At 40.9% G+C, this 21227-nt stretch overlaps 1 protein-coding gene across 1 annotated transcript; it reads left to right on the top strand.

Annotated features, from left to right (window-relative positions):
• Window positions 1–220: 220 nt before the first annotated feature.
• Window positions 221–20263, top strand: fkbp14 (FKBP prolyl isomerase 14). The gene is made up of 4 exons (XM_080206189.1): window positions 221–579; window positions 6894–7045; window positions 10406–10533; window positions 19626–20263. The coding sequence occupies exons 1-4, from the start codon at window positions 347–349 to the stop codon at window positions 19782–19784; spliced, it is 672 nt and encodes a 223-aa protein (XP_080062315.1). The 5' UTR covers window positions 221–346; the 3' UTR covers window positions 19785–20263.
• The last annotated feature ends 964 nt before the right edge of the window (window positions 20264–21227 follow it).

The following is a 21227-nucleotide window of genomic DNA, read 5'->3' as shown; positions in this document are numbered from 1 at the left end:
TGCAGTGAGTGACCAATCAGAACCTGGAGGGGGCGGGCTCATTCACCCTCCTCCGCCTGCCCCTGTTGAAAGCACCAGTCAACGTTCACGCTGGGAGAAACGTCATGCCGCTTTGTTGCGTCATGACGCCGATCGGACCGGTGCGCTCGTGCCGCGGAACAATTCCTATTGGCGGCCTTCCAATTCCTTTGTGACGTGTGGGCGGCAGCAAGCCCGGAGGGGAGGGGAGGTAGTGAGGTTTGTGTGAGAGCTCAGCGCTGGAAAAGTGCCGCTGCCACGTATGCGTCTGTGTGGCACTGGGGACCAGGGAGGGCCGGGGCAGAGAGGGGATAATAGATAGATAGATATGCTACCTCAAAGCAAAAGCACTCCGTCTATGATGTTACCCAAGCCTTTAAACCGAGCACTCATTTTCACCTTTGTGCTGGGTTACGCCAGCTGTGCTCTGATACCGGAACCTGAAGTTAAAATCGACGTGCTGCAAAAGCCGTTCCTCTGTCACCGAAAGACTAAACTAGGTGACCGATTACTGATACATTACGCTGGATTCTTTGAGAATGGCACCATGTTTCACTCCAGGTAAGCCCGCGAGGTTCAAGACTTGCTAGCTATTTCAGAGCTTTAAAATGTTTACACAAAATAAACTCGAGATGCATTATAAGGAAAGCTGAGCGAATGGAGGCAAAACAGCGAAGAAATAATTTGCACTTATACTGTGTCTTTCACAACCTCAGGGCGTCCAAACTGGTAATCAATTTGTGCACAGCAAAATCCAACAAACATCAATGAAATAAAGGCCGAGGTGTTGCCTCAGGGATAAGTTTTTGCTAGGATATCAGGGAATCTCCTGTTCTTAATAGTGGCTCTTTTGTGCCCACCTAAGAGGGTCTAAGCTTACCATTTCATATACAAGGTAAGCACCTCCAAGAGTGTAGCACTTTGCCAGTATAACTTTTTTGTGGTGCCATTCACAAAGCTGTTTGCACAGCAATCACTTATCTGTCAGCCCAACCATGTCCCATGCTTTGATACAGAGAGCATACCACTCCCTGAAGGAGTATGACTCATCTGGTAACCCTGATTATAACAAACTACCTCATTGACTCTCTAAATGCTGCATGCTACACCAAATGGGAGAAAATGACGGCAGGACTTAATTCCACTCATTCCAGTCAGAAGTCCTGGAGCCTCTTGAAGGAGGGTTGGCACAGTGGCGAGCACTGCTGCCTCACAGTGCCACGGACCCAGGTTCGATCCCCTGTTTGGGTCATTGTGTGGAATTTGCACATTCTTTCTGGGTCTATGTGGGTTTCCTCCCATAGTCTGAAAGATGTGCTGGTTAGGTACATTGTCCCAGACAGGTGCCAGAGTGTGGCAACTAGAGGAATTTCACAGTAACTCCATTGCAGTGCTAACGTAAGCCTTCCTTATGACTAATAGATAAACTTTAAGGAGTCCAAAAATCATGTAGGCCAAATTGTCCATCAGTCACCATGAGGGCACCACTGAAATAGAAAATAAAATGCCTCACCCAAAACGAACTGGAAAAACATCACGAGCAGTGCAGAGAATGTGGCAGTCATGATTGCTTCAAGATCACTATGCTTTGTACCGCAGTGCCTCACAGTGCCAAGAACCTGGGTTCGATTCCTGGCTTGGGTCACTGTCTCTGCGGAGTTAGCACATTCTCACCTTATCTGTGTGGGTTTCCACTCGGTGCTCCAGTTTCCTCCCACAGTCCAAAGATGTGCAGGTTAGGTGGATTGGCCATGCTAAATGTGTGGATTATGGGGATAGAGGAGAGTGGGGAGATGCGGGCCTGGGTAAGATGCTCTTTCAGAGAGTTGATGCAGGCCTGATGAGATGAGTGGCCTCCTGCACTTTTGGGATTCTATGGTTCTTTGGCAACATTGCATCTGAACCAACTAGGCCACCATGCTCACAGCTAGCTGATTCAGTGCTACACAAGAACCATCAGCTCGCTCTCCTGAAGGTGTGTGATGGCAAAAATCATTGCCATTTCAAAACCTGGAAAGGATATCACATTAGTAGCCTGCTAAGAACTGATTGCATTTATTGTGGCTTCTCAAGAATCCCTCTAAAACTAAATTGAGTGTAGTCCACCTCTACAACGCTTGTGTCAAAAAATATCGACATGGATAGCCAGAGACTAAAGCAACCCAACACACTTGGAAATTACTTTAGTTAGGATTTTGTTCTTCTCAGAACACCTGAAGAAAACGGCAACAAAGTTTCTGATTTTGAACTATCTACTAACTAAACTAGTGGATCACTGCTGCCACAATATTGGACGTTAGCACTTCCCCTATCTTACTCCACTGCAGTAATGTGCACCCATCTGGCAAAGGTCACCAAACAAGCATCTTGTTGACACTCAATTGAATACAAAAATGTATATTAGAACTGGAAGCTTCCATTCAACATCCTCCCTGGCTTCTTATTCTTGCAAACATCACTCGGCCACACATCTGATTGAAGGCCAAAAACTGGTGGAAACCATCCATTCTGCAGCTCAGCTACTGCTCCATAATGACCTGTTCAGCCCACCTGCTGCCCACTTCTATCTTGACACCTGTGTGAAGCAACCTTCCTGAGCAAGATCTTACAGTAGTCATCCTCTGGATGAAGGAATGGGAAACACAGGAAGTCACCAAAAAAGATCTTTGTGACAAACCACATCTATCTAATGGCAGGCTTTGAACTACCATGATGAGAACAGACAGGCCAGCATCCCTTTGCAGCCAACCTCCTCTGCTGAAGCCTCAGTACAAACACCTTATTTACTTTTGGAGAGAGGCAATCCATGCTGCACATTTCCAAGGAGTGTCCCCTCTACAGACTAATCACCTTAAACTCAGTAAATGAAGAGATTATTGCATGGTTTCAGGGATTTGGATTTGCTAAATAAATGAAAGTACTGCATTAAAGTGCCAACCTTGTTCATATGCTGAAGGCTCTACAGTGACACCCCTGATACTTCTAATTAATGTGTAACAGTGCTGTTGGGCTTTACTTTCACATTCTATGCAATGGTTTCATGTATAAAATGATGCCATGAATTGTGTGCTTATTCCATTTCTGATTTCTGACCGCAGTAAAGCAGCGTGAAAACCCTTCAGTGAGCCATCTAGCATAAGTTTACACTGGCTACAACAAAACTCCAAATTGGTTAATTTTTGAAGTCCCCAGGCAGCTCATGTTAATTGTATGTCAGCTGTATGCAGGTGATGAGCAGGAGTTGGGAATTCAGTTGTACACCCATAAATGGGGCACGTTATTGAGGACAGATCCTACAAAATGTATAAATATAAGTGGTTCCTGGCCTAGGAGCTGTATGTTTGTGATGTGTATTTCTAAAATAAAAGCTTATTAAAAGTGTGTAAAGATTGGTTCTAGGTCTATCTGTCACTGTCTGGCTTTCTGGGACAGAACAGCCCATTGGTAAGTAATCAGAAAAGCATACACGACAGTGTCCTTGCTCAGAATTCTTCTGTTTCTGATTTCCGTGGAGGGCAGTCTGTAACATGACAAATGATGGATGGTGCTTGACCATAAACAGATATGTTGGCAGATTGGAAAACAGGTTACAATCAAAATTGTAAATCATATCCCAAAGATTTACATGTTGTGTTCTTTTTAAAGCATTTATTGGAAAGGACTTTGATGGCACATAGTAATTTTTTTAAAGATCCTAATAAATGTCCCCTAGCATTGGCGTGGGAAGTCAAAATGAAGTAGAGAATGAAGGATTTAAAAGAAAAATTGTTTTAAGATGTAGATCAGCAATGGCAAGACTGTCATTTATTACCCACCCCCAGTTCTGCAGAGAACGCTGTTGTGGGTTGGCTTCATAAACCACTGAAATCTGAATAGTGAAGATATGGAGATGCTGGCGTTGGACTGGGGTGGGTACAGTGAGAACTCTCACAACATCAGGTTAAAGTCTAACAGGTTTATTTGGAGTCAGCTTTCAGAGCACTGCTCCTTCATCAGATGTTGTGAAAATTCTGACTGAGTAGTGAAGGTGCTGGAAGGTTTAATTTAACTATGCAGGAAATAAGAATCAACCATTTGGTCTGGTGCAGGAGCCACATGTATGTCAGACTGGTATTTCCTTTCCCTGCAGTGTATTTGTGTTTTAGAATGATCCAACAGCTTCATGGTCACTGATATCGATAACAGTTGTTTATTTAGTGATATTGTAACTGAATCAAAATTTTTAAATTGTCATGGTAGGATTTGAATTTGTATTCCATGTTACTCCAATAGCAGCATAAAACCACTTGCACTGCTATACCCTGCGCCAGACTGAGGGCAGGATGCAACATTCTAGGCCTAGAAGTAGCTATTGTTAGTTGGTAAAGGATGTTTGAGGGTGGGGGAAGATTAGAGTAGGGCTCCAATGGTAGGGGAAAGTAGAGCAGAGAGTTTGAAGTTACTGGTGGGAGAGTGACTTGAGGACAATGTACTGCTTGATAAGCCATTTTCTCTTCATGGATTCTTGAATTCCCTCTTTCTTTCACTCCATTTTCTGGGTCTTATGTCATATGTTATACCTTTCTGATATCTCTAAGTATCAGCCCTTCTGTTCCGCTAGTCATTTTAACTTATAGTTGTCTGGGAGTACAGAACTTTAGTATTATTGAAAAAAGAGATATGTTGAAGCTTTTCCATCTTGCACTCATCAGGATATTTCTCAGGAGTATCAGTATAAAGGTAAAACAACAATTTATCTACTATGTAGGAGAACCATTTATAATGAAAAGAGGAGGCAGTGGCATAGTGATATTGTCACTGGTACTGGACTAGTAATCCAGAAACCCAGGGCAAGACCTAGGGATCAGGATTCAAATCTCACCATGGCAGATGGTGAAATTTGAATTGAATAAAATTCTGGAATTAAAGATCTAATGATGACCATGAAACCATTGTTGATTGTTAAAACCATCCGGTCCACTAATGTCCTCTGGGAAGGAAATCTATTGTCCTTACCTGGTCTGGCCAACATGTGACTCCAGACTCATAGCAATGTGGTTGATTCTCAAATGATCTGAAATGAGGGCAGTTAGAGGTGAGTAATACTGGTCCAACCAGCGACGTTCATGTCCCATGAATGAATTTTTAAGAAGATGACATGTCTCTATTTTTCAGCAATACCCATTTTAACCTAGTTGACAGATACAAAAAAAATCAAAAAGGCTAAGTGAATATTAGCTTTATTACCAAGGGAAGTAGTATGCTTTAGGTGTACAAAGTCTGTCCGTACCCTAAAGTGCAGTTTTAGGTACTCAACTTCTGAAAGGAAATGGTGTAGTACAAATTCATTAGAAGGTGGCTTAGTGGATTAAATTATGACATAATTTGTATAGACCTGGCTTGAATATTGAAGTCTTTAAAAATGTTAAAATCATCCAATAAATCCAAATAAACGATGTCATCTGATGGGAGAATCATGGACAGGAGTACATATCATAAAATTGGAACTTGGCCACTTAAAAGAGGCATTCTCTGTGACTTTGACAATGGCTTTCTTCCCACTCCACGGTTAACTTCTGGGATCATCCAAGGATCGATACTTGGTCCCCTCCTATTTTCCATCCACGTGCTGCCCCTCAGCAATTTTATCCAAGAACAAATGGCAACAACTAGCTCTACTTCATTACCAGTTCTCTTGACTCCTCTACTTCTATCAAATTATCAGACTATAAAACTGTAAATTTAAGAGCAGAAGTAGGCCATTCAGTCCATCGTCTGCTCCACAATTCAATGAAATGACAACTGTTCATCTGACATCCATAAACTGAATGAGTAGAAATTTTCTCCACATAAATGTTGATGAGACCAGAGCCATGTCTCTGCTCCAAACACTATTTTCTTGATCTTAACTCAACCCCTTCCCTGATAACTGAAACTAAACCTGACTGTTCACCACAGATTTAATCTTTGAACTCAAAATGAGCTTCCAACCACCCATGCCAATATGAAGACAGTATTGCCACAGTAATATCACATGACTTCCTCCTTGCCTTAGCTCATCTGAATCCAAAACCCTCATTCATATCTTTGCACCCTTTAGACATTATTATTCAAAGGTACTCTGGCTGCCAACATTCTGTCTTTGATATGAGTTCCAAAACTCTGGTGCCTCCATCCTTACTTGCATTGGATCCCACTCACATATAACCTCTTGCTCGCTGCCATACAATAGCTCCTTGACAAAAACATTTTTTTTCTTAATTCTCATCCCTGTTTTTAAATTTCTGCAGTTTCTCACTCTTCCTCCTTTCTTTAATATTCTCCGGCCCTACAACCCTTTGAGATATCTGTACTCATCCAATTCTGGCCTCTTGAGCATTCCTGATTTTAAATGGCTGTTCAAAAAGCTGATATGGCCCTAAGCTTTGGAATTTCTTCCTTAAACCTCTAGCTATTTTTCTTGCTTTAAAGACAGTTATTAAAACCAACCTCATGGACTAAGCTTTTGGTCACCTACCCTAATATGGATAAGTGCCCAAATTTGCTTTTGACAACTCCTGTGAAGCACCTTTGGATCTTCATGAGTGTGAGGTATTATGAGATGGCTATGTTTTAAACAGTCTCTTCATGGTAAAATGGAATTGTCACCACCTACTATTTCTGCCTGACAAGGTCTGATCACACTTCCATGAAGTACCTTAGAATATCCTTATTTTTATATGGATGGCAGTGTGAGCTAATGCCCATAAGAAATGAGACATAATTTCCTTCTTAGTACAAGTTCCTTCAGTATACCTATACATTTGTGGCTTATTCATCATTTTTTTCAATTTGGAAGAATCTACTTACATCTATGCTGTCAGATTTTGGTACTAAACAGTTTTATTGTATTTCAGTCATAAGAACAACAATGGCGAGCCAGTTTGGTTCATACTTGGGATTAAAGAATCACTTATCGGCTGGGACAGAGGGTTACGTGAGATGTGTGCAGGAGAGAAGAGAAAACTAATCATTCCCCCAGCCCTTGCATATGGGAAAGAAGGAAGAGGTATTGCACCAGAATTAATGACACAGCCGAGTTTTTGTTAATGCATAATCCAGAAAATATAGTCTATCCATTCTTCCTGCTGCACAGTCTAAATAGGTTTTCAGAATACTTAACCATCAGCTCAGGAAGTAATTTTCAAATGATATTTATACTATATGATACTAGATTAGATATGCTGATGTATATTAGATACTTAGAGATAATAGCACAAGCTTAACATTGGATTGCTGAAAAGTAATTTCTGGAAAACATCGCTCAGTCAAACCTAATCTTTCAAAGTATACGAGTTTTGCTACATTGTGTTTAATATATTTTATAGTGAGTCATTTCCTATCCAACCCAGTGGATTTTAGCTGCCATTCAGTAATCTAATAAAAGCACAACATTTGGGATGGGTTAGGTACTTTGGAAGATACAAGAAATCAAATAGTGTGAAAGTTCTATAATTCCAGTATTAGGTCAAGTACGAGAAGGCAAGCATTATTCTAATCAGGACTCATGAATATCTGCTTTATGTTATGATCTTGATAGGAATTGGTAACTTGAAACACAATCTGAATTTTTCAATGATCAGTACAAAGGATTGCATGACAAGGTTTCATGTTTTAAGATTTTTACTGTAAAAAGAAAACTAAAATCCACATTGACAAAACATTTACTTAGTAGGCAGCTGATATACTAAACTATAGAAAAGATACTACCATTAAATTCTTAACACAACTGAAAGCGCCATACTAGTTTTATAGTTGGCAACTAATAAACACATTCCCAGCAGAGATGTAGTCTTTTATATAAAATACCAAGCTCCTCACAAGTTCAACATGATCTATTTTCCCTCTCTCACTTTTTTAAAACAATCCTATCACTCCATCTGTTGAGCATAATCAAATGGACTACAGTAGAGTCATAGAGGTTTACAGCATGGAAATAGGCCCTTCGGCCCAACTTGTCCATGCCACCCTTTTTTAAATCTATAATCTAATCCCAATTGCCTGCGTTTGATCCATGTCTCTCTATACCCATTGTACCCATGTAAATATCTAAATGCTTTTTAAAAGATAAAATTGTACCCGCCTCTACTACTACCTTTGGCAGCTTGTTCTAGACACTCAACACTGTGTGAAAAAATTGCCCCTCTGGACACTTTTATATCTCTCACCTTAAACCTATGCCCTTTTAGACTCCCTTACCTTTGAGAAAAGATATTGATTATCTTCCTTGTCTATGCCCCTCATTATTTTATAGACCTTTATAAGGTCACCCCTCAGTCTCCTATGCTCCAGAGGAAAAAGTCCCAGTCTATTCAGCCTTTCCCTATAAGTCAGTCCATCAAGTCCTGGTAGCATCCTAGTAAATCTTTTCTGCACTCTTTCTAGTTTAATAATATCCTTTCTATAATAGGGTGACCAGAATTGCGCACAGTATTCCAAGCATGACCTAACCGGTAGGAAGGCACCATCTGGTGATTTCTTGGTCTTTGCGTCTTCAAACAGGGAATCCATCCTAACTAGAACTCTGCTTGGTAGTTAACACAAAAACAGTCCTTAGGTGCTGCTACGGAAGCACAGCAATCTTCAATCTTCTTCCCCAAATCTCTGTCTGACTGAGAGTCTGAGTAGTAAGGCTAACTGCCACCTTCTTTGTGTTGAGCTTTGAAAACTTGCTCCTTAATTTCAATATATTTTGATCTGGGCCTCTATTTCCATGACAACCAGGTCACTTGGTTTGTGCCTGGTAGGATTTCATAGATGGTCACATTCCCCATTCCAGGACATTTTGCCTCACTTTAAATTAAAAGAGCTTAAAACATAACCATCTTATAAGGTCAACATTCATAAAATTTGACATATTAGAGATGTTCAGGAAAGTCAGTCTGCAGTTTTAAGTTCTACTTGCTTTGGTGCAGATATTGTATACAAAGAAGAACACCAGATGTTATGCTTGTGTAGGTATTTAATATAGCCAAAATATCCTGCATCTACCCTTTTCACCTTTTCAACTAATGTACTAAACAATTGGTAGTATGAAAATTGTTAATGTTTTTACTGTTAAATTACTAACCATTCCATGCTCTCTCTGTTTGGTTAACAGCTAACATGGTCATGCATATTCAATGCATGTTCTTGAATTGAAATCTCCGTTACCCAGTGAACTTTGCATGCTGATTTTGGCTGTTGTCAGTTTTACTTTCTGGTAAGGTTGGCTGCAAGTTAGTGAAAGGAATATCATAATGGACTAATTCCATCTATCATAATCATGCTTAATATTTGCACACAGTCTGGCAAGATCTGCCCCATAGTGATAGTACCATTCTGAATTTCAGTGTGGTTGAAACTCCTGTTACCTCTTTACCTTCAATAGCTGAGACCTACTTAATCTCTAGATGTCAGTGTATGTTAGAAATATGAAGGACTGTTAAGACAAGATAAACATTGAATATTGGATGTTAAAAACATTAAACTCAACTGTGATGCTTCCTGAGTTCTAGTAGCTTATCAATTCTCATTGGCCATATTCACAAGTGGAAAATTGCTATTTAAAAGTGGTACTCAGGATCCAGCAAGGAGGTTTTAGCCTCAAAGATTTGTTGTGCTGACATCCCGCCACTGAACTCAGGAGGTCTATATTTGCATATCATCAACAGATGCCCATATCGCAAGTGCCTATCCTGAGCACTCCCAATTCAGGAGTGTCTGCAAATGTGGCAGATGTTGACTTCTGCAGGAGTACAATTAACAGGTATTCTCCAGTCCAAAGTTCAAATCCAGCGGGAATAATAAAACGCGAATTTCCACTCTGCTGCCTATAAACTTTGTTCATTAAATGAATCTGACCAATCTTAATCCAGTTACCAGTAGATGCCACTTGACGCACCATATTCAGCAATAAATTGACCATCTCATCCAGAGTGGCTGGAAGACAAATGGAAAAATGATACAATGGATTCACTTGTGTTATTGGGGCAGAATCAAAAAAACTTACTCTATATCTAGTCACACTATGTTTCTCAGGAGAGATTGGTATTGATTCTGGATGCTCAGAATCTGAAGTGTTCCATTTCCCACAAAATTCACGGAAACCGTTTAAAAAGCAATATATAGCATTAATAATTTAATTGTGTATAGTGTAACAGTTGACATCAAAAATGTAGCACCATATTTCTAAGAATATCTTGATGTTTATGTTAATGACAAAACTAGTGATGCAAGATAGGAAATGATTATCTCTGACTAACTTGCTTTATTTGACATGAATGGTGAAATGGAAATGGATCATATCTCAAAAATTCAATAAAGTCATAACATTGTTTAATTTTGAATGCAGCTATTCCAATTCTTAACTAAAATAAATGTTATGCAGGAAAAATTCCACCTGAAAGCACTTTGATATTTGAAATTGAACTTCTTGAGATCAAAAATGGACCACGATCTCATGAATCGTTCCAGGAGATGGACCTCAATGATGACTGGAAATTGTCCAGACTTGAGGTAAGACTTCTTTATTATTATTTGTAGATAAATATTCTCTACACGCCAGATTAAAATCAAGGCCGAAGAATCTAAAACCAGGAAAGATCAATTATAATCTTCAGTTCAATATAAAATCCTGTACAGAAAGCAAAAAAAAAGAAAGATGCAATCAAAAAGTTTATAGATAAGAAAATTTTCAAAATATATACAATTTTTTATTTAAAAAAATTCATCAGTTAAATTTTGAAGGAATGCCCTAGATTTGTAAAATTAAATTTAAGACCATAAAAGTTATTTGGTAGACTTAAGATTCATCATACCACTAAAATATATTCAATTACTTCAGCATGCATCAGCCTTCACCTTTACTGGAATGATTAGCAGGTAACCAGTGAGTAAGTACTGCAGGTTCACAGATTTGATATTAAAATACGTGAAATATATCAATGAGGTGTTGTTGTTACGAAACTTGTGGAGAACAAGGAAAACCAGATAGCAACTTCCCATTTTTTGCCTTTAACTCTGCACGTGCAGAAGCCAGAAATTCTTGTCCAATTTACTCCAAAGTAACAGTGAATACTCATACTCTCTCTGCTTTTTCTTCTCAAAATGCAGGTTATTAGATTCCTTGCTAGTCTTTTTTTACAACCTTGCTGAGCCTAATTTCTTTTGTTTCCTCTGTTTTTGTTCAATTTGGCTTTATTTTCTCTGACTTTCCATTCAACTTGATGTATTATTGTCACATGTATTGGTAACAGTGAAAAGTATTATCAAATTTGTCATATGCTTTGTTGAGAAGTCTAATTTTAATTTCTGTACTTATTGAAGGAACTCTTCTTGCTGCATTACACTTTTTTCTTTGTGACAGCACATCTCCACCCTTACCATTTTGTGTTTCAACATTTTCCATTGTATTTGTACTAATTCATCTGCTAACATTTTTCATGATGTGGAGATACCGGTGTTGGACTGGAGTAAACACAGTAAGAAGTTTCACAACACCAGGTTAAAGTCCAACAGGTTTATTTGGTAGCAAAAGCCACTAGCTTTCAGAGCACTGCTCCTTCTTCAGGTAAGTGGGAATTCTGTTCACAAACAGGGCATATAAAGACACAAACTCAATTTACAAAATAATGGTTGGAATGCGAGTCTTTACAGGTAATCAAGTCTTAAAGGTACAGACAATGTGAATGGAGAGAGGGCTAAGCATAGGTTAAAGAGATGTGTATTGTCTCCAGCCAGGACAGTTAGTGAGATTTTGCAAGCCCAGGCAAGTCATGGGGATTACAGATAGTGTGAAATGAACCCAAGATTCTGGTTGAGGCCGTCTTCATGTGTACGGAACTTGGCTATCAATCTTTGTCCAGCGACTCTGTGTTGGTGTGTGTCATGAAGGCGTCCTTGGAGAAGCTTACCCTAAGATCAGAGGCTGAATGCCCGTGACTGCTGAAGTTTTCCCCAACAGGAAGAGAAACTCTAGCCTGGTGATTGTCGAGTGATGTTCGTTCACTCGTTGTCGTAGCGTCTGCACAATCTCTCCAATGTACCATGCATTGGGACATCCTTTCCTATAGAGTATCAGGTAGACAACATTGGCCGAGTTGCAAGAATATGTACAGGTACCTGGTGGATGGTGTTCTCACGTGACATGATGGCATCTGTGTTGATGATCCAGCACATCTTGCTGTGGTTGTTGTGGCAAGGTTGTGTGGTCACTGTTCTCCTGAAGGCTGGGTAGTTTGCTGCAGACAATGGTCTGTTTGAGGTTGTGTGGTTATTTGAAGGCAAGAAGTGGGGCTGTGGGGATGGCCTTGGCAAGATGTTCATCTTCTTTTAATGATAAGTTGAACGCTCCGAAGAAGATATTGTAGCTTCTCTGCTCCAGGGAAGTCCTAGATGACAATGGGTACTCTGTTGCTGTGTCTCGTGTTTATCCTCTGAGGAGGTCGGTGCGGTTTTTCGCTGTGGCGCGTCGGAACTATTGATTGATGAGCCGAGCGCCATTTCCTGCTCTTATGAGGGCATCTTTCAGAATGTTGGTGTCCGTTGTGATCCTCCTCATCTGAGCAGATCCTGTGTATACAGAGGGTGTGTTTAGAGTAAAAGCTGGAGAAGTAGAGCATCATGAGGTCATCCGTAGACTTGTGATACAGTGAAGTGCTGACGTGACCGTCCTTGATGGAGATGCGTGTGTCCAAGAATGCAACCGATTCAAGAGAGTAGTCCATGGTGAGTCTGATGGTGGGATGGAACTTGTTGATGTCATCATATAGTTGTTTCAGTGATTGTTTGCCATGAGTCCAAAGGAAGAAAATGTCATCAGTGTTTCTAGTGTATAGCATCAGTTGAAGGTCCTGTGCAATGAAAAGGTCTTGTTCAAAACCGTGCATGAAGATGTTGGCATATTGAGGTGTGAATTTGGTCTCCTTGGCTGTTCCGTGTATCTGGATGAAGAACTGGTTGTTGAAGGTGAAGACCTTTTGGTCCAGGATGAAGCGGATGAGTTGTAAAAGAGTTGTGTGTCGTGAAGGCCGTCCCAGGCAGCCCTCACGACACATGACAATGCAGAGTCACTGAGCAGAGACTGATGACCAAGTCCCGCACACTTGAGGATCAACCAGGATCTTGGATTCATTACTATCTGTAACCCCCATGACTTGTCTGGGCTTGCAAAATCTCACTAACTGTCCTGTCTGGAAATAATACACATCTCTTTAACCTGTGCTTAATGCTCTCTCCACTCTCATTATCTGTACCTTTTAAGACTTGATTAACTGTAAAGACTCACATTCCAACCATTATTTTGTAAATTGAGTTTGTGTCTTTATATGCCTTGTTTCTGAACAGAACTCCCACTTACCTGATGAAGGAGCAGCACTCCGAAAGCTAATGGCTTTTGCTACCAAATAAACCTGTTGGACTTTAACCTGGTATTGTGAGACTTCTTGCAACAATTTTCATTCCAGTTTATCTGGGCTAATTCCTTTTTTACTTAATTGAGGTTTGTTTATCAAAAGTCAAGTATTTTGTCATGTCATCAGTTATTTTCAGTTTTTCTATTTAACCTAATGGTATTGTGGTCACTGTTTGCTCAATGCTTCCCTGCCCTTGCATTAATTACTTACTTCAGCCTGTGAACCAGGTCCATTGCATGCTTTGTTGTATTAATAACATGCAACAATTTAACTGCAAATGGGCAATATTTAACATAGGTGGACATTTAATGGCTAATTTTAACTGACATTTGAATGCAAAACTACTTTTTCCTCAGTTATATTGTTGATTATTTTGAATGAGTATAAAACTCCTCCAGAGTGTCTCACATTAAATGAAAAAATATTGGCCTGAACTTTTAAGATAGAAACATAAAAACATAGAAAATTGAATCAGGAGGAGGCAAGTCAGCCCTTTGAGATTGCTCTACGATTCATAATGATCGTGGATGATCAACCAACTCAATAGCCTGTCCCCACCTTCCCTCCATGTCCTTTGATCCCTTTCACCTGAGGGCTAGATCTAACTGCTTTGTGAAAGCATTCAATATTTTGGCTCATTTATTTCCTGTGGTAGCGAATTCCACAGGCTTACCGCTCTCAGTGAAGAAATTTCTCTTTAGCTCAGCTCTGTATCCTTAGGAATGTGACCCCTGGTTCTGGACACCCTCAACATTGGGAACATCCTTCCTGCAGCTTCCCTATCTAGTCCTGATAGAATTTCATAAGGTCCTAATGAGATCTTCCCTCTTTCCTCCCTCCACCGCTGCCCCCACCCCACCCTGCTTCTTCTGAACTTCAATGAATATCACTCTGGTTGACTCGATCCATCCCCATGTGTCAGTCCTGCCATCCCAGGAATCAGTCTGGTGTAAACCTTTGCTGCACTCCCTCTATAGCAAGAATGTCCTTTCTCCAATAAGGAGCCCCAAATTGCACACGATACGTCAAGTATGGTCTCACCAAAGCTCTGTATAATTGCAGAAAGATATCCTTGCTCCTGTACGCATCATCTTGCTGTGAAGTCCAACATACCATTTGCTTCTTTACTACCTGCTGCACATGCATGCTTGCCTTCAGCGACTGGTGTAGGAGAACACCCAGGTCTTGTTGCACATTCCCTTCTCAATTTATAGCCATTCAAATAATCTGCCTTCCTGCTTTCATTACCGAAGTGGGTAACCTCTCACTTATGCTACATTTGCCCACTCACTCAGCTTGTCCAAATAAAGCATCTCTGCTTCCTCCTAAGAGTTCGCCCTCCCACTCAATTTTTTGTCTTCTGTAAAATGGAGATATTACATTATTCCTTATACAAATCATTAATATATATTGTGAATAGCTGGGGTCCCAGCACCCATCTCTGTGATACCTCACTAGTCACTGCCTGCCATTTGGAAAAAAGAGCCATTTACTCCTACTCTTTGTTTCTGTCTGCCAGTCAGTTTTCTATCCATCTTGGTACAATACCCCAGTCATATGCACTTTAATTTTACAAGTTAATCTTGGGCAGGATTTTTCTCCTGCTCCACGGCATGTTTTGCACTGGTGGGAAGTGGTGCGTGCTTGCTGACAGTGGGATCTCTCAGTCCCACCATTTTCAGCAGGGTTTCCTGTTAATCACACCACTTGCTGCTAGGAAATCTGTGGCGAGGTGTGCTGTTGGCAGGGCCAATAAACCTCATCCACTGTCTCCCCATCATTAACCCTACTAGTTACATCCTCAAAGAATTCCAGTAGATTTGTTAAGCATGATTTCCCTTTTGTAAATCCACACTGTCTGATTTTGCCACTGTTTTCAGGTGATCTGCAATTAGATCTTTTATAATCAACTCTAGAATTTCCCACTATCAAAGTCAATGCCCTGTGTTCTCTCTATCTCCCTTTTTAAATAGTGGTGTTACAATAGCCAACCTCCAACTTGCAGAAACTGGTCTAGAGTTCATAGAATCTTGAAAGATGACCACCAAGCATCCACTATTTCTAGGGCTACTTCCTAAAGTACTACAGGATGTGAATTATCAGGCTGTGGTCTTCAATCCCATAAATTTGCAAAACACCATTTCCCTACTACCAATTTCTTCCATTTCACCTTTCTCACTAAACCCTGTGTTTCCCAACATTTCTGGTATGTTATTTGTGTTCTCCATTGTGTAGACAGAGTTGAAGTATATATTTAGTTGGTCAACCATTTCCCTATTCCCCATTAAACTTTCCCTTATTTCTGACCGTAACGGACCTAAATTTGTCTTCACCAATCTTTTTTTTCTTTACTTAACTATAGAAACTTTTACAGTCAGTTTTTATGTTCCCTGCAAGCTGACTCTCATACTCTATTTTCTCTTCTTAATAAGAACATAAGAACATAAGAAATAGGAGCAGGAGTATGCCATCTAGCGAACGTTGGATAGCGAATGTTGTCCCATTGTTTAAGAAGGGGAACAGAGACTTCCCCGGGAATTATAGACCGGTGAGTCTTTCTTCTGTTGTGGGCAAGGTTTTAGAAGAAATTATTAGGGATAGGATTTATAGTTATTTGGAAAGTAATGAATTGATTGGAGATAGTCAGCATGGTTTTGTGGAGGGTAGGTCGTGCCTTACTAACCTTATTGAGTTTTTTGAGAAAGTGACCAAAGAGGTGGATGGGGGTAAGGCAGTTGACGTGGTATATATGGACTTTAGTAAGGCGTTTGATAAGGTTCACCATGGAAGGCTTCTGCAGAAAATGCAGATGTATGGGATTGAGGGTGATTTGGGTAATTGGATCAGGAATTGGCTGGCGGATAGGAGACAGAGGGTGGTGGTTGATGGTAAGTATTCGTCATGGAGTTCAGTTACGAGTGGTGTGCCTCAGGGATCTGTTTTGGGGCCACTGCTGTTTGTAATTTTTATTAATGATCTGGATGAGGGTATAGTTGGGTGGATTAGTAAATTTACTGATGACACCAAAGTCGGAGGTGTGGTAGATAGTGAGGAAGGGTGTCTTAGTTTACAGGGAGACTTGGACAAGTTGCAGAGCTGGGCCGAGAGGTGACGGATGGAGTTTAATGCGGAAAAGTGTGAGGTAATTCACTTTGGCAGGAATAACAGATGTGTAGAGTATAGAGCTAACGGTAGGACTCTGAATAGTGTGGATGAACAGAGGGATCTAGGTGTATGTGTACATAGATCCCTGAAAGTTGGGAATCAAGTAGATAGGGTTGTTAGGAAGGCATACGGCGTCTTGGCGTTTATTGGTAGGGGGATTGAATTTAGGAGCCGCAGCGTCATGTTGCAACTGTACAAAACTCTGGTGCGGCCGCACTTGGAGTATTGTGTGCAGTTCTGGTCCCCACATTATAGGAAGGATGTGGAGGCTTTGGAGAGGGTGCAGAGGAGGTTTACCAGGATGTTGCCTGGTATGGAGGGGAGGTCCTATGAGGAGAGACTGAGGGATTTGAGGTTGTTTTCGTTAGAAAGAAGGCGGCTAAGAGGGGACCTTATTGAAACATATAAGATGATTAGAGGTTTAGATAGGGTGGACAGTGATAGCCTTTTTCCTCGGATGGAGAAAGCTAGCACGAGGGGGGCATAGCTTTAAATTAAGGGGTGGTAGTTATAGGACGGATGTCAGGGGTAGGTTCTTTACCCAGAGGGTGGTGAGGGATTGGAATGCCCTGCCTGCTGCAGTTGTAAATGCGACTAGTTTGGGGACGTTTAAGAGATCCGTGGATAGGTTTATGGATGGAAAGGGTTTGGTTTAGGTTAGAGGGTCATTGCTTTTTAACTGGTCGGCTCAACATCGTGGGCCGAAGGGCCTGTTCTGCGCTGTAATGTTCTATGTTCTATCTAGCCCTTCGAGCCTGCCCCGCCATTCAGTAAGATCATGGCTGATCTGTCGTGGCTCAGTTCCACTTTCCCGCCTTCTCCCCATAACCCTTAATCCCCTTGCCTAACAAAAGCCTATCTACCCATGTCTTAAATATATTTAGCGAGGCAGTCTCCACCACTTCAACGGGCAGAGAATTCCAGAGATTCACCACCCTTTGAGTGAAGAAGTTCCACCTCAGCTCCATTCCAAACTGCCCCCCCCCACTTATCTTGAGGCTGTACCCTCTAGTCCCACTGTCCTTTCTGAGCGGGAAGAGCCTCTCCACCTCTATCCTATCCATCCCATTCATCATCTTATATGTCTCAATGAGATCTCCCCTCATTCTTCTAAACTCTAACGAGTACAAGCCTAGTTTATTCAGCCTCTCCTCATAGTTCAACCCCCTCAACTCCGGTATCAGCCTAGTAAACCTCCTCTGCACTCCCTCCAAGGCCAAAATATCCTTGCGTAAGTGTGGTGACCAAAACTGCACACAGTACTCCAGCTGCGGCCTCACCAGTGCCCTATACAGCTGCAGCAAGACCTCCCTACTTTTATATTCAATCTCCCTCGCTATGAAGGCCAACATCCCATTAGCCTTCCTGACCACCTGCTGCACCTGCAGGCTGGGTTTTTGCGACTCATGCACAAGGACCTCGAGGTCCCTCTGCACCGTTGCATGCTGCAGTTTTTTGCCATGTAAGTAATAATCCTTCCTACCATTATTCCTACCAAAGTGGACAACTTCACACTTGCCAACATTAAATACCATTTGCCAGTTCCTGGCCCATTCGCCCAGCCTATCTAGATCCCTCTGCAGACTTTCCACACCCTCCGCACAATTTGCCGTTCCACCAATCTTGGTGTCATCAGCAAATTTCGACACCATACACCCGGTTCCCTCCTCCAGATCATCTATATAAATGGTAAATAGCTGAGGCCCCAGCACTGATCCCTGGGGCACTCCACTAGTCACCAATCCCTTTGTCCTTCTTTGCTGAATCCTAAATTGCTCCCAATCCTCAGGTCTGTTGTTTTTTTTTCTGGCCCATTTGTATTCCTCTTCCTTGAATCAAACATTACTACTAATTTCCCATATAAGCCATGGTTTGGCTCCTTTCCCATTTGACTTTTGCACCAGACTTGGTGGGGGCTTGATTCTTAGAGTGTTGATTGACATAAGGCGAGACTTCCACCCTCCCTTAGGAAAAGCCCCATTTTGGAGAACTGCCGGCCAATCTGATTGACCGGAACTCTCCTGTCCCTCCAGGCATAGCACTGCAGTGGCCGTAAGAGAGAATGCAAGAAGCTGCTCAGAACTAAGTACTTGAACAAAGAAGACTGGTAAGTGGCAAGGTTCCCAGAATTGGGAGGGTGATGAATGCCTGGGGGCTCGTGATAGAGGGTGATCACAGTCAGGAATAGGGCGGTGGGGGTGAGGGGAGGTGCACTCTGGAGCTTGATGGTGGATGCCCACAGTCGGAAAAGGTCCTCTGATGGAGGAACCCCTGACTCCCAGCTGCCTGTTCAAGATTGAACTTTGTTTTCTTTTGGCCTCTTTCTCACCAAACCAACCTCCCCCAGCCCCAAAACTGTCATCTGCCTGCCTAAAAATTGGTTGGGAAAAACCCTTACGCGGCCATTTGTGAGCTTCCTGTCCAAGGCCCTGTCCACCTCAGTGTGAAATTGCAACCGAGTCAGAGCCGGCGTCACGTACCTGAAGGGAATCCCATTCATGCAAATTCTCATTACCCACCCACCACACAAGGGGCATAAAATTTTGGTCATTGCTTTCAGTCATGTCCTGCCTCCAAGCACTCCATACTTGCACCATGCTACCTTTAAAGCAGACAGGTACCATTAGTGCGGCCTTTGTTGAACCAGATGCCTATTACTGCATTATAAAAGAGCTTACCTGACCCATAAATTTGGTACCAGTAGTTTAAGCCTCTAGCAGGCACATTAAGCTCACTTCACACATGCACACATGTCACACCAAACCTTTACCCAAACAGAATATCTTAAAAATTACTTGATAACTATGTTCCTAATGGGTAAGAAATTTCCGTAATTCAAGCCTGTGAGTGTGGATGCTTAATGTTTTGTACTTTGTTAATGTTTTTTGTTATGTCCATTTAATTATTTTTAATTGCATTTCCATTTCCCCAGTATTACAATATTTTTCACATGTAAACTTTCTACACGTTATGTATGCCTTTGAATATTCCTTTCTGCTATATTAATCCTGTGCTATCTTTGTAAATTAGGTGAAAGAGTATCTCCGCAGGGAATTCGACAAATATGGAGTTGCACAAAATGACACCCAACAGGACTCTATGGTTAAAGACATCTTTACAAATGAAGATGAAGACGAAGATGGATTTATTTCTGCCAGGGAATTCACATATAAACATGATGAGCTGTAAATTAATTAATAGTTCTGTTCCGCACCAGCATATGAGAATTTGTGCATTCTCAAAAGAAAAAAAATCACGCCATTGAAAAGCTTGATGTATTAAATGCCTCATGTTTTTCTAAAAGCAAACATAACATATTATAAAAGATTGGATGAATTGTTCATTGGATGGCAAATTCACCTCTCGTTTTGAATGTTTTATCTTAAACATTCACTCAGTAAGCGTGGACATCGATATCAATCGTATTTGTATGAGTCTTCAAGAGTAAGGGCTATGGAATCGCAAGCCCACCACAGATTGTTCATTTTGAAAAGGGACACTATCCTTTTCAATTGTGCGTTGTTGAAGTCTTATTTTCTGCACCTAGCTGTGTGTTTATATGATAGACAACAGTTAATCCAGTCTGTACTTTACCAGTGAACTGCACAGTCCTTTTAATTTGTTGTCATTGGACTTTTTTACATTAAAACAGAGTATATTTGAATATGTTCCAGGGAGTTTTTTTTAACAGTACAAGATATCTAAAACAAATTTCCCACTTGTAATTTTTCTTCACCTCCACCCTGTCAGGACAAGAAAATTCAGTTTGATTTTTGTTTATGAAATTAACTTAATACACTTGTGCTAAATCATAGCCAAGATAATTAATTATAGATGGAGAAGATAATTTAGCGAACTTAATTTGTATGCAGGGAGATCCTCTGGTCCACCAAATGTCACATTCGATGTTTTTCTTAAGTGCCAGAGTTTTTGTCTTGACTACTCTGTCAGGAAGTGTATTGCATATGTTGCTCACGTTATGTAAAGGACACTAGACAGCAGTTCTAAATTTATCTTTTATTACTTAGAATGCATGTCCTCTTGTCTCAGTCTTTTAATTTAAAATGATGGCTGGAATTTTCCAGATCTCTAAAAATCAATAGGAATCCCCATTGACAATGGCAGGACCAGAAAATCCCACTGCTAGCAAACAAAGTGCTGCCTCCCACTAGCAGGAAACGTGTGGCTGGAGAATCTCACCCAGTATCTATCTAAATCAATTTTATTTTTATACTTCTAGGATTACCTTTTTAAATGTCTCCTTTCCAGGCTGAAAATTTTAGTCTTTTCTGATAATACAGACAGTTAGCACTACCTTTGTGACCTTTCTCTACTCTGCCCCCAGCACGTGGATGTCTCTCAAGTCTCAGCAACCTGATTTGTATGCAATGCTCAAAGTGTGATCTGACAAGAGTACTGCATGGTTTAGTCATATTTTTTTCTGACTAGTATTGTCGATACAGCTGTGTTCTATTGGCTTTGTGGATTCATGCACTGCATTCCTTGGATCTGATGCATGTCAAATCTATAAATTTCAAATTTATCTATTTTAAAACATTCACAGATCATACTTTTTCCTTTCCTACATGAGATAAGGTTTCCTATTGCTGTAAAAGCCAAATTAAATTAGAA

This window comes from Carcharhinus amblyrhynchos, chromosome 2, assembly GCF_965287045.1.
Source record: "Carcharhinus amblyrhynchos chromosome 2, sCarAmb.v2.hapA, whole genome shotgun sequence".
In the NCBI taxonomy this organism is placed as follows: domain Eukaryota; kingdom Metazoa; phylum Chordata; class Chondrichthyes; order Carcharhiniformes; family Carcharhinidae; genus Carcharhinus; species Carcharhinus amblyrhynchos.
The sequence above is the reverse complement of the archived record's forward strand: the minus strand, read 5'-3'. Positions and strand labels throughout refer to the sequence as shown.